General features: G+C 38.6%; 1 protein-coding gene across 1 annotated transcript in view; it reads left to right on the forward strand.

Moving 5' to 3' along the window:
- LOC126268318 (kinesin-like protein KIF11-A) overlaps nt 1-14,575 on the forward strand; it is a 186,430-nt gene that overhangs the window by 47,757 nt on the left and 124,098 nt on the right. Inside the window, exon 5 of the mRNA XM_049973900.1 lies at nt 4,948-5,097. Coding sequence (XP_049829857.1) covers nt 4,948-5,097 — 150 coding nt within the window. The remainder of the gene's footprint in view (nt 1-4,947; nt 5,098-14,575) is intronic.

Below are 14,575 nucleotides of genomic sequence, written 5' to 3' on the forward strand. Positions count from 1 at the left end.
TCCCTGGTTTGTACCAAATGGCAAACACTTGAGGGAACTCTGCCTTTGGCTGAGCACAGGTTGAATGAATCCAGTGTTTCCGAGCTGGGCACTGGTGAGTGCCATTGGTCTTCCAAGTGGTATGGTTGAGTGCCCTGTCTCAGCAACCATCCCAAGTGGCAGCTGCCTGTCAGTGGCCCATGGTCCCCAGTTCCGGTCACGGCCTTCGTGGCAGCAGCATCCCAGAGAACAATGTCGACAGTGCAATACCACAATGCACCGTAGGCAATGACACCCATTGTAGGCAGCTGTCAGTATCTGACAATAGTGACAGTGATGACTACAGCGGTGGTGTTACTCTGATGCTCCCTAGGCGATGACCTGCATAACAACAGTGACTATTACTGACGTCTGTGGTTCTTCTTCCCCAGTAGGTGGGTGGAACACTCTGGTGTTGCTCAGCTGCATAACTGATCAGATTACCACCCCAGATGTTGACACCCTCACATTTTTGCGAGCTGGTGCTTTCATGTCATCTGTTGGCTGGTGACAGTGTTCTCCTTCGTGTTGCTTAACCCTCTGAATGTCAAGGTAACGATCTATCATCACTCTCTGTTGATAATACTGTCTTGTTTAGCGTACAGAATTGGGCACTAGATGGTGTTGGCGTGCTGATTACAGAATCTCTTTGCCTCGAGCTACGTGTAGGTCGATAGCTATCGACAATTGAGCATCATTTCGGTGAAATATTAGTTTGTTGTTGTTGTTGTTGTTTCGCAGTACATGTTTACCTTCTGTTATTGCATTCTATGTCATTGTTTTTGCGCAGTACTGTTATTTATCATTGTTTCTGTGTGGTTTTCTTCACGTTAAGAATTTACTTTATCTGCTTTTTGTGAAAAATGCGACCTACACCAGGCCACAGCAGAGGACTTACCGACGAAGAAATTTATGGACTTTTAGAATGTACTAATGATACGAGTGTTTTAACGAAAGTAGCAACAGTTCAGAAAGTGACAGTGATGTACTTGATGATATTGTGAACGAAAGTGAAGACTAAATGGAAGATGTACAATACACTGAAGTAATTGCACCTGAAACACTACAGCCATTACCACATCCATTTTGAGAGCTGCCAGGACCAAAACATATGCCACCAGCAAGATCTCCTGTGATAGAGTACTTCAATCTGTTCTTTATTACAACGTTGCTGCAGCTTATTGTAACTGAAACAAATTGCTCAGCTAAACTGTTTATAACTAAACATGTTACATTGTCCAAACCGTATAAGAAATGGAAGAATGTGAAAAAGTACCAAGATAAGAGGTTTTATTAATTGCTTACTAAATATGGGACTCAATGAAAGGCCCACAATGCTCTCATACTGGAGAACAAAACTGTCACAGGCATTTCCATGGTTTGGTAAAATGTTTTCTGCACACCAATTTAGGCATCTTAAGAAATTCTTTCATGTTGTGGATAGTGAGAAATGCCTAGCATTGAGTCATCCTGATTATGACTCATGTATCAGCCATTGGTAGATCATGCTAATAATATATTTAGACATCATTACACACCTCTTAAACAACTTAGTATTGATGAGTCTATTTGGCACTAAATGTCACACTTCCCTATTACAGTATTTGCTAAACAAACACCACCACCAATGGGGAATCAAATTCTTGATGCTGTGAGACTCTATGATGTACTATTGTCTTGGATTTTATACTTAAGAGGTGTCAAAAGCCAAGCAGATAAGACTGAGATTGCAAGACATGGCTTAGGTTACTGCGTTGTCCAGAAGTTGTAAAAAGTCTTTATAAATTAGGTACATACATTACTGGCACTGTAAGAAAAAACAGGAAATATTTGCCAGACCAATTTAGAAAGAAATTTGGAATTGGGGAAAAGATGTATTGTAAGTCGGCTCCGGTACTGGCATGTGCGTACCGAGAGAAAAAATCCCAGCATACCCCCATTCTCTTATTGTCAAGTAATGTTGGTTCTGGTGACATTGAAGTCCGAAATAAAAATAAAACAGTAAAAAAGTCAGAAATAATACACCAGTACAACCAGTATGTGGGTGGAATTGACAGATCTGACACGATGCTGTATGCGTATTTGGATGAGAGGCGAACTCTGTTACTGGAAGATAGTAGCTTTTAATGTAATGTCAAGAATGATGCTGAACTCTTACATATTATACAAAGAGCATAATAAAGGAAGGAAAGTTGTTTCCAGATATGTATATACTGTAATGATTGAAGACTTGTCAGATGAATGGCTGCAAGGAATAAATGCAACTGATATTCCTTGTGGTTCTTTGGGTTTGAGCAAACTTCCAGAGAAGAAAGTAAGATGCTGTGTGTGTACTAGTGAGGGAAGGAAAAGGTCAAGAACTGTTTGTAATAGATGTAATAAGGGATTGCATGGTGAATGTGTTTCCTAAACCCAAGTCATACTGTAGACGTGGAAATTCTGTAATGTTCTCTTCAAATAAATAATAATTATCTTTCTAAAAAACAACACAAATCTCATATTTCTCATGTCATTTTACTCGGAAATATGTGTAGATTTTAGGGACTATAGTAGCCTTCTTAAATTGAAGCAGTGTTGGATATATGGAATCAGTCAAATTTATAATATTAAAAAAATATTTTCTTTGGACTGTCACAATAAAATTAATTTGAAACATTATAATCTGTGTAAGCCATAGTATTCTATATACTTTTATGGATAAGTGATAATTTCTTCATTTTTTAAAGTGAATTCTGTGTGATATATGGCAATTTCAATAGAATGTAGCATAACGGTATAAATATGCACAACATTTTTAGCACACACCACTCCAAATCGGCTGACTGCAGAAAGGTTAACTCTGTGCTCTGCCAACCCAAATATGCCAAGGTGTCATAGCACTGAACTGTGCAACCGAATGTAACACACACTTGACTTCAGGCTCTCAAAACTCCTTCACATTTCGCGTAACTTCATTACTATAAAACTTCTTCTCTGACTAACTTAATCACTCTAATAATTTGATGGTCTACTTGTCCTTAGGCATCAAGAAATTAAGAGATTGGTAAAGAAGGAAAGTACGGATTGGAAGTGAGATAAAAATTGTTGAGGGGAAACAAAGGTTTGACTTTGGTAGGAAGGTGGGTGTAGGTTGCAGTAATTTGCTGAGATGAGATGAAGTGGCTTGAACAGGATAGACTTTGGGGGGAGAAATCCATCAAACCAGTATTTGGACATATGTCCACACTTGTTCTGGAGCATAATAGAGGAAAAACTTCAAATATTCACAATTTAAGCCCCCCCCCCCCCCCCCCGGTTAATAAATTGTTTATACCAATTTCCTCCACTGTAAGGAATTTTATCTGGTTTTAAGTGTTTCAGTTTCGTTTGCACTTTAAAACCATGACTAATCTTAGTGTGTTACTTGCTAGTTGTAATATGAAACATGACAGTTACTACTTAGAATAATTTCCTCTTACTGTGATTGGAAGCTTTGAAAACTGCTAGGAAACTTAACAGTAGCCATAATAATCTATTGTGTTCCACGTTGCAATTGTGATTCTCCGATTTGAAGGAGATTTTTTTCCTGTTTAACACCACTCATAATTAGAGTACCTTAATTCCACTTATAGAAATAAGAGAGCTTTATACACAGGCTGTTATTTGTCAGCCATTTTATTTTCTCTGGAGATGAGTTACCCTTGATAAGCTACTATCATTACTCTTGACACTAGAAGAGTATTTGCATTAAACATCACTTTTTTAAGCTTTAAAACTGAATATATTGGTAAGAGATCATGAAGCTATCTTCCAGTTTTTTAGATGCAATGTTTTTAGGACTACCAACCAGATTTTTACTTTGGACGTTGTCCTTCGCTGACCTACGGCTGTCCTATGAAGATGTCTGATTCCAATGTTACATAGCCTACCATACTATTTTGTGTTCCCTTTTCTTTTATGTTCTTGGTGTAGATGACGATCAGTAATACAGAATATTATCAATGCTTTACATGGTGTTTTTCTAATTTCTTCAAATATCATCCAGTGGTGAAGCTCATTTTCTTGTCATTCTCAGAGCTGTGAAACTGGTCCAGATTTCATTCTTCTTTTGTGTTGCTGACCACAAGTCGTACATAGACATCAGTAATGGAAGTATTAGATTACCAGGTAAAATGACTTTGTACATTGTGTTTATGCTGTTGAAAACAGTTTGGAATGTGCTTTTGTGGTATTCATAATGGTTTTAAACAGTGTTTGAGAGGCTGCTGCAGTTAATTTCCATTTGCTATGTTCTTAGATTTAAACTTCATAACTTCATTAACTGATAAATTTTTGGATGTTTGCAAATCTAGGAAAAAGATTGTTTTAATGCCATTGACAATTTGTCTTGGAAGTGTGTAGCTGTTATGAGAAGAGTTTACTGTGGTACCTGTTTTATCAGAAATAACTTAATACTTCCTGAAGTTGTGATGATGAGGCTACCTCCTTAGTGAGACAGCAGGACCAACTGTGCTGTTGAAACTAATTCCTAAATGCTTATTTATAGTTCACTTGCATTTTTCTGTAATACATACAGACTATTGGATGTCAGTACTTCAGTCACAACTTATTTAATTTGCTAACAGTAGTTGTGAAACACAAATGGAAAGTTTCAAAATGCCAGACTAAGACTTACATCTAGCAGCTATTCATTGATTCAGATTGTAAAAATTGTGAAACAGAAATGCTGTTAAAAGTTACTGATCTGTCTTTTGAGTTGAGTATTTTCTAGAGCTCTATTCTTAAACCAGCCACCACAAAACTTCATACCTGGTACAGGATAAATTGATCTGGTTTTATTATTGTAGAGTGAATGTGCCTTGTAAGTTGGAGATTTGATTCATGGTAAAATCTTTTTGATACTCACTTACACGTTATTACATATTGTAAATATGTCAATTTATTTTGCAGGCTGTTTGAAGATTCAACTAAAAAAGGTTCTGTTATTATTAATGGGCTGGAGGAGGTGACAGTACACAGCAAAAATGAAGTTTTCAATATAATGGATCGTGGTACGACCAAACGGCAGACAGCGGCCACTCTTATGAATGCAAATTCCAGGTAATGTTTGAGCTATGAATAAGATAGTACTTACTGGACAGCAGAAACTGTATGTAGTGTAACAATTAAAGGCGTGTGTGTTACAAAATCTTTTTAATGGGATATTAGCTGAACCGGTCATTGTGTTAAATAATCAACTAGTAAAATTGTTGAATGGAAAAATTCTTTTTAAATAGCTAATAAGTTGCCGAATTTTGTGTGAATGAAGATCTCAAGTAAACTGATGACTATTGTGGTGGTTAGCTGATAGACCAATTCCTGTAAGTAAAATAACATAGCAACCCCCAGATATTGGAACAACTGCAGCAGGAAAAATGGAAAAGAAAAACATTCACTATTTGATATTGGCCTCCATCCTTAAGCACACACCAGATGTTTCATGATGGCTTTCACCTAAAGCCTTGTATATTGAACTGTTGCAGAACATTTGACGTATTTTGGGAAGTCAGGGAGACAGCTAATGTCAGTAACTTCATTCCATTTTTGAAAATAGAAGGCACTCATCTTTCACAGAATGAGAGTGACATGAAATAAGGCACAACTGACATGAAGCAGTGGGGTGATACCAAAGAAGATAAAATTTGTGATTGTGAAGGAATTCTGTGACCATGCCACAATTTGACACTGGATTCACACTCACAAAATACAGGGCTTAAATCCTTTCTTGGGCTTCCTAATTTTGATGGTTTTTGTCAGTCACTTTGGAAAAATGAGCTAAACTGGGCTGGGCTAATATTATTCCTCATCTTTGTCAGCTTGTACTCGGTCTAAAATAAACTTGGAAGTCAATGGGCTATTCATATTTTAATTTTTCTATCTGAAACCGAAATCAGAACTAGTTAATCATGTATACCGTATTTACTCGAATCTAAGCCGCACTCAAATCTAAGCCACGCCTGAAAAATGAGACTCGAAATAAAGGGAAAAAAAAATTCCGAATCTAAGATGCACCTGAAATTTGAGACTCGAAATTCAATGGGAGAGAAACGTTTTAGGCCGCACCTCCAAATCGAAACAAAGTTGCTCCATTGTAATATGAGACACAATTTAGGTCGAATGAATGACTATACCGCTACAGTAGTTTGGTTCGAGTCTTAACTTAGCAGTTAAGCATTACCAGGTAGCCATTGCTACGCGTCAGGCGCTCTGTCCGTATTTATATGGGTACTCTTCCTTTTTCACGTGTTTCGTCTGGTTTGAATTGATTGCTTATTTTTATTTGATCTGATAAGCGCCGTATTCTTTGTTGTAGGTGTTTACGTCACTCTAAGCTGAAAATGCGTTACTGTACTGTGTCATGCATTGTTTGTCGCAGTCTGATAGTGCGTGTTTAAGGCCTGTCTCCGCTCGGGGCATGGCTTGCTTTTGTGCATGCTACCGCCGCTTCCAATAAAAAAAAAGAGGACTCGTCTCATTAGCGAAACAGTGGCGAGAGACTGCTATTTGTTGTTACTTACATAGCTGCTTTCTTTGATAATGATCAACAAGAACCAAATAATAGACTGCGTATGATAGAACATGTTCTGAACGAGAGTTACACGAAAATTTTTCTCCGTTTGAAAATCTTTGCGGCCGCTTCTTTAGTACATCATATTGTGCAGTCATCTTACATTTAAAAATCTAGTCAGTTGCCGTGCTTCATTTCTGACTGTGTCACTATTAGGCATAAGAATAATAAGAGTATAAACATGACACGATATGTATATTCTTCCGCGTTTGCTGGTGTCTCTCTAGTTTCGTAGTTTATTATGCATACAGGATTTAAATGTGATAGCAGCAAATACGAAAGAATACATGGCAAAATGGTTATATTCGTATTATTCTTATGGTGAGGAGAATACTGCACATTTCATCAGGTACCTATTAGCAACCATCTCTTCTCACAAGTAGGAAAAAATTCAGATCGTAGAGTTTGCCACATTGACAAATATCCCAAACAGTCTTGCCAGTCTGATTTTCGTACTACATTGAAATTCTGCTACATTCGAAGATGAACGATACGGAATTTGTATTTACTTCATTGGCTAATGTATGAAAATGCAGTGGCCGAAACTTGGGGTGGAGAAAAAAAAAATCTCGCCCCCCCTTTCACCCCCCATTTTTTCTGTCGCAGAGGTTTCGGCACCAGTATTTATCTTTGTGCCTACAAAGCATGCCTGTGTAGCGCTACATATATTAGACGCCACAAGTAAGTTGTGGTGGCACCTACCACCATTTTTCAGAACTTCCGCTTGCTTTACATTCGATTCCAAGCCGCAGGCGGATTTTTGGATTACAAAAAGTGGAAAAAAAGTGCGGCGTAGATTCGAGTAAATACGGTACGAGGGTCAGTCAAAAAGTAATGCCTCCTATTTTTTTTTCTACGTTTAATTGTCAGGAAATTTAAATGCAGTTACATAGGTTGAAAACGACAACATTGAGGATCATTTTGTCATTTTTCAATGTAATCTCCGCCCATCTCTACAGTTTTGGTCCATCTTTGAACAAGGGCATGTATCCCAGCACGGTAAAAATCACAGCTCTGCTTCCTAAGCCATTGACGCACGGATGTTTTGACGGCCTCCTCATCTTCAAAATGAATCCCACAATGAGCTTCTTTTAGTGGCCCGAACAGATGGAAGTCTGATGGTGCCAGGTCAGGGCTGTATGGGGGATGAGGCAAAACTTCCCATCCAATTTTGACAATCTCGTCAGAGGTGTGACGACTGGTGTGTGGTCTTGCATTGTCATGCAAAAGAAGAACATCTGCCATTGATTTCGTTGGGCGAACTCGCTGAAGACGTGCTTTAAGTTTTTTGAGGGTTGTGACGTATTGAACAGAATTTATTGTGCATCCCTGCTCCAAAAAATCAACCAGAATCACACCCTCTGTATCCCAGAAAACTGTTGCCATAACTTTCCCTGCCGATCGCACAGTTTTGAATTTTTTCTTCCTCGGTGAGCTTGTGTGACACCACTCCATTGATTCGGGTTCAAAAAAATGCACCCATGTTTCGTCCCTGGTCACAATTTTTTTCAGAAACTCATCTCCCTCCAAACGGAAGCGCTGCAAGTGTTGGGAGGCTATTGTTTTCCTTGCCTCTTTATTCTGATTGGTTAACATTCTTGGAACCCACCGTGCACAAACTTTTGAGTACCCCAATTGTTTAATAATCGTGATCACACTGCCTTTACTAAGAGAAATAATGCGACACACTTCATCTGCAGTCACCCGACGGTCACCACGAATGATGTCATCAACTTGCTGAATGTTGTGTGGAGTCACTGCACTCACCGGCCTGCCGCTCCGCTTTTCGTCAGTCAACGGTGTTTGCCCTTCAGCTTCCTTACAACGACGAACCCATCGTCTAACAGTGCTGACATCCACTGTCACAACACCATACACCTTCTTCAGTCTTTCATGAATGCGTATGGGCGTTTCACTTTCTGCATTCAAGAATTCAATCACACAACGCTGTCTCAAACGAACATCGATGTCGGCCATCTTACAAACTTCTGCTCTGCTGCCACCTGTTGACACAGAAAGTTACTACTGCAGTGGATTGCAGAAGAAGGTTTGAGGAATGGCGCCAAATTCAAATTTTTCACTTAATTTTTTTAAGTAGAAAAAAAATGGGAGGCATTACTTTTTGACCGACCCTCGTAAATACTATACAGAGTAAGTTTTCAATCTGTATCAGGAAAATGTGGTTACTGTATGCACACATCACCTCCAAGACGCTCACTTAATCCTTACTTATGCTATTAAAAAAACTAGTTAATGTAGCCTGCAGTCACTAAGCAGATTGATAGATCAGTGTTTGGAGCACAGGGTAATGAGAACTTAATGAATCATGGTATGTTCTCTCCCCATCCTTCACTAATCCAATGGGATCGATAACCTCAATGTTTGGTCCTCTCCTCAACTCAACCAACCAATGAACCTTGAGTTAAAAAAGGGAAATCAATTGTGAATGTAGTATATTTTTACTTGTTAGCTGGCTTCCAGCATAAAAGAAACTGTCGTAATGAGATGATAATATGCTGGTAAATAATGTATATTTCAAACTGTGTTTGAAAAGTAGTTAGGTAAACTTTCCTGCAGTTGTACTGTGTGTCAGTTTGTACCTAAAATTAGGTACAAGCACATAGAAGGGTGGTGAAATGTGTGTTATTTAGACCAGGGGTGGCCAACCTTTTTGGCAGGCGATCCAAATTTTTGAGAGGGGATTTCCCCACAGGGTACATTACCAATTTTTGTTTTGTGAACCAAAACAAGCAAAAATATTGGATTATTTTTTAAAGAAAATAAAGGATACCGGAGGAAAAAATATTATACAATTTAGTGAAAAGCAATGTAAGTGGGATATCTGTCTTTGATTGAACTGAGTGAGTCGGTGTTTATGTCAACTGAAATAGTTGCTACATGCTAAGAGTTTTCCAGATGAACATCAGTAATTTGTGTTCTCATTTGTTATTTGATGTAACTCAGCTAACTAAAAAGCTGTTAACATATGTTGGTGTTTCCAAATAATGAAATCATTTTTAAAGAATATTTGTAAAATATTGGATATTTCTTTTTGTCCAAATACCTGTGTGACGGCGAATTTATTTGCTCATAACTGTTGTTCCCAAGGCCCAAGTTTGATATGAAAAGTGGAAATATCATGCATGATGTTAATCAGATCATATTTTCCTTGGAATCGGGTATTAACATACTTAAATGACTAGTTGTATCGACCAAGAACAGGTTGGAAATCCATTCTTTCTCCTTGAACTTCGGAAGTCTCTTTGACTTCCTTTCAACGAATGATGGCATTTCTTGCTTCAGGTTACTCAACATTTTTGCACGGTTTAGCCGTCTTCTGTATAATACAAAAATATGTTATCATGCACTGAATCTGAAGACTTCAGAAATGGGAACTGACAGCGATTCAGTCCTTTTGACTTAACGAAGTTCACTGTTTTGACAACTTCCTTTGTGACATGGTCCATTTTGAGGGACTTTGCACATAAGTTCCCTTAATGGATAATGCAATGAAAGTTTAGCATCGATGTATTGCCAACTTTGCTGGCCTCGTTTTCAATCAACTGGACTAAACCTTTGTGTCTGTCTGTTAGCCGCAGTAGGTTGTTATGTTTTAATGAAACATGACTTGACACTTAGCTACATGCTTAGCGGCACTCTATGCCGCAAACGGCGCATTTCTGAGTTTTGGCAGCAATTATGGGAGACTTGAAGTTGAGCTTCCATGTATTCTCCCACCAGAAGTCTCCACGTGATTCCCGCATCACTCCATGCCTGTGTGATTTACAGCTAGTTGTCTACAAGCCCTTGACCGAGAGACTTACTCGTTGCGGCAACCCGTACGGATTTCGTGTGTTGGTGTTCTACAATTATATTAATAATACATGATAATGTAAGTATTTTTTTACTACTTTGTTGGTTTTTTAGTACTATACATTTCTTAATGAATAACTATTATTACTTCTATTACATAAAATAATATACATTTTGCTTCATTCGTCTAATTATTCTATTGACTTTCGTCGTTAAATTTCTTTGCTTTTCCTTTAACCCCTTTCATCTTTCAGATCTAGACGTTATAATACGACAGATGAGATTTTGGAGCTGCTAAGAGAGCTCTCTGATGAAGAGTGTGAAGGCAGATTAGAGCAAGAAGATACTTTCGATTTTTCAGACGAATGTGCCAAAGAAGAGAGAATTACTGAAGATGGCCATTCCAACAAGATTGAACAGTCTGGTTACAAAGGCCAAGAAACTCTGGAACTGCCAAGTGAATTTAAAGTGTTTTTGGGGCAGGGGAGGTGGTCTGAAACATTTTTGCCTAGCAATCCAGTGACCCAAACCTCGAAAATGTCTTCATGTAATTTGTTGAAAATTTTTCCTGAATCCACGTCTCTCAGGATGCTAAAACTGAAATTGATGCATTTTTGAAGTATTTTACAATTGATATTATAGATAAAATTGTAAAATACACTACTCTATATATAGAAAGTAAGAGAAGTAGTTGCATTTATTCCAGAGATAAAGATTGTAAGGACACCTCTCAGTTCGTAATCATGGATCTTTTAGGGCTTTATATATTTTAGCTGTAAACTTGAGTTGCAGAGATGATGCTTCGCATGCATGGAAGACAAATAGTGCCGGTCTTACGGTGGCCAGGGCTGCGTTTGGAGTAAACAGATTTCGATTTTTACTACACTATTGGTCATTAAAATTGCTACACCAAGAAGTAATGCAGATGATAAATGGGAATTCATTGGACAAATATATTATACTAGAACTGACATGTGATTACATTTTCACGCAATTTCGGTGCATAGATCCTGAGAAATCAGTACCCAGCACAACCACCTCTGGCCGTAATAACGGCCTTGATATGCCTGGGCATTGAGTCAAACAGAGGTTGGATGACGTGAACAGGTACAGCTGCCCACACAACTTCAAACACGATACCACAGTTCATCAAGAGTAGTGACTTGCGTATTGTGACAAGCCAGTTGCTCGGCCACCATTGACCAGACGTTTTCAATTGCTGAGAGATCTGGAGAATGTGCTGGCCAGCGAACATTTTCTGTATCTACAAAACAGGACCTGCAATATGCAGTTGTGCGCTATCCTGCTGAAATGTAGGGTTTTGCAGGGATCAAATGAAGGGTAGAGCCACGGGTCATAAGACGTCTGAAATGTAACGTCCACTGTTCAAAGTGCCGTCAATGCGAACAAGAGGTGACAGAGACGTGTAACCAATGGCACCCCATACCCTTCACGCCGGCTGATACGCCAGTATGGCAATGACGAATACGTGCTTCCAATGTGTGTTCACCACGATGTCACCAAACACGGATGCGACCATCATGATGCTGTAAACAGAACCCGGATTCATCGGAAATAATGAAGTTTTGCCATTTGTGCACTCAGGTTCGTCGTTGAGTACACCATCGCAGGCGCTCCTGTCTGTGATGCAATGTCAAGGGTAACCACAGCCATGGTTTCAGTGCTGATAATCCATGCTGCTGCAAATGTTGTCGAACTGTTGGTGCAGATGGTTGTTGTCTTGCAAACATCCGCTTCTGTTGACTCAGGGATCTAGACGTGGCTGTACGATCCGTTATAGCCATGTGGATAAGATGCCTGTCATCTCGACTGCTAGTGATGTGAGGCTGTTGGGATCCAGCATGGCGTTCCATATTACCCTCCTGAACCAACCAATTTCGTATTATGCTAACAGTCATTGGATCTCGGCCAACACGAGCAGCAATGTCGCGATACGATAAACCGCAATTGCGATGGGCTACTATCTGACCTTTATGAAAGTTGGAAACGTGATGGTACGCATTTCTTCTACTTACATGAGGCATCACAACGTTTCATCAAACACCGGTCAACTGCTGTTTGTGTATGAGAAATCGGTTGGAAACTTTTCTCATGTCAGCACGTTGTAGGTCTCGCCACCGACGCCAACCTTATGTGAATGCTCTGAAAAGCTAATCATTTGCTTATCACAACATCATCTACATGCCTGTTAAATTTCGCATCTGTAGCACGTCATCTTTGTGGTGCAGTAATTTTAATGGCCAGTAGTGTACATTCCCTACGCTTTGATGACTACTGCAGTTGATCAGAGATGTGTGCTACATAAATTAGCCCCAATTAGTGGTTTATTCAGAAATAAATGAAAATTTTCAGGAAAGTTATTCTTTATCTGCATTTGTCACCATTGATGAAATGCTCCACCGATTTAGAGGCCAATGTGGCTTCATCATCTGTATGCCAGATAAGCCAGCCAAATATGGCATAAAAATGTATGCCTTATGTGATGCGAAAACGTATTATGCATCACATTTTGAGTTTTATTGTGGCGTCCAGGACAGTATGTACTATCGAACAAGCCGCTGGACATCATTGAGAGATTAGTAGCACCATTGAAAGGTTCCAAGAGAAATTTAACAACTGATAACTATTATTCAGGTTATGAGCTTGCTATACACCCTTCTTGAAAATGGCGTTACTTTTCTAGCTACCATGAAGAAGAACAAGCCAGACATGCCTCTGGAGTTCCTTCCTAACACAAATCGCCCAGTAGGATCAACTTTATTTGGCTTTCAAGATTGTTGCACTCTGGTGTCTCGCATTTCTATTAAAAAAAAGTCATTTTACTGTTCACAATGTACGATAAGCGAGCTGTATGCAAGGAAATCAGAACCAGACATTATTCTTGATTATAACACTACTAAAAGTGGCGTTGATTCATGTGACGAAAAAGGTGCCAATTATTCCAAGAGACGAAGGACAAGGAGGTCGCCACTAGTATTATTTTTCAGATATTTGGTATGGCAGTTGTAAATGCCCATATTATTTTTGTTGCCAATGACATATCAATGTTGGAAAGGAAGAGGCAAAGGCGAGGAGAGTTTATTGAGAACTTGGGATTCAGCCTACTTGAGGGTTATCTGAAAGAGAGGGCTCACATACAGTCATTACACCAGATATAAAAGCATATTTGGTCAATACTGATTTACCAGTAATCCCTCAAGCCTCAGGAGAGCAACTAAGATCTGGTCCATGCCATGAGTGTGGTAAACATCACAAGAATAAAACTACAATAACATGATCATAGTGTACGCAATTTGTATGCAAAAAGCATTCCACCTGCAAAACTATTTGCAATGCCTGCAACATTTAATTTTTTCAAAATATTTGTTCATTGCTATGTTTTTTATGCAATCTTGTTCCTAGTTAGTCATAAGTAATGAGTTATATTTGAAATATTTACTATAGTATTATATTTGCCACCAAGAGTCATTTGTAACAGTTGTAATACTTAAATTTTATTGCTCAATAAATATTTTAAAAATAGCATGTGGTATGATTGCTGGAAAATGGAACTACGGCACAGAGTGCCGTGCGTGTGTACTGGTGTAACTTGCAGCAGCGTGTGTAGCTAAGGGTTTATGTCAAATGATTGCTTCCAACAAATCTTTTGTCTTCTGATATTCTTTAAGTGGATACAGCACTACTAATTTGTCTCTTTTTATTAAAATGGGCATCAACACCTCTGATATAAACCGCCACTTCGGCGGTATCCGCCATATCTGTGCATTTGTCCAAAGCTGGAGAATAAAATATACTCAGATTCACGACTTTTTAAATTATCTTGAATTTGTCTTTTAATTTCATCCACATGTCTAGTAATTGTCTGACGAGACAGGCTTACTTTTGAGAAATCCTTTTTTGTTTCTGGATATACAATTTCAACGACTCTGTCTACACATTCCTTAACCGTTTCATCATCCGAATATTCTAAAAAATGATGTTGAGCACAGTGTTTTTTTAAGTCTGCCTGATCTTGTCAAAATTGTCCCTTGTACTTGTCAAACATAACTGCATGTTTGATGTTATATTCTTTTGGAACCGAGGCAGATTAATTGCCTATCAGACACATCGGGTTTGTTTCATATTCCACAAAAAAAA

This window comes from Schistocerca gregaria, chromosome 1 (assembly GCF_023897955.1).
Source record: "Schistocerca gregaria isolate iqSchGreg1 chromosome 1, iqSchGreg1.2, whole genome shotgun sequence".
Classification (NCBI taxonomy): domain Eukaryota; kingdom Metazoa; phylum Arthropoda; class Insecta; order Orthoptera; family Acrididae; genus Schistocerca; species Schistocerca gregaria.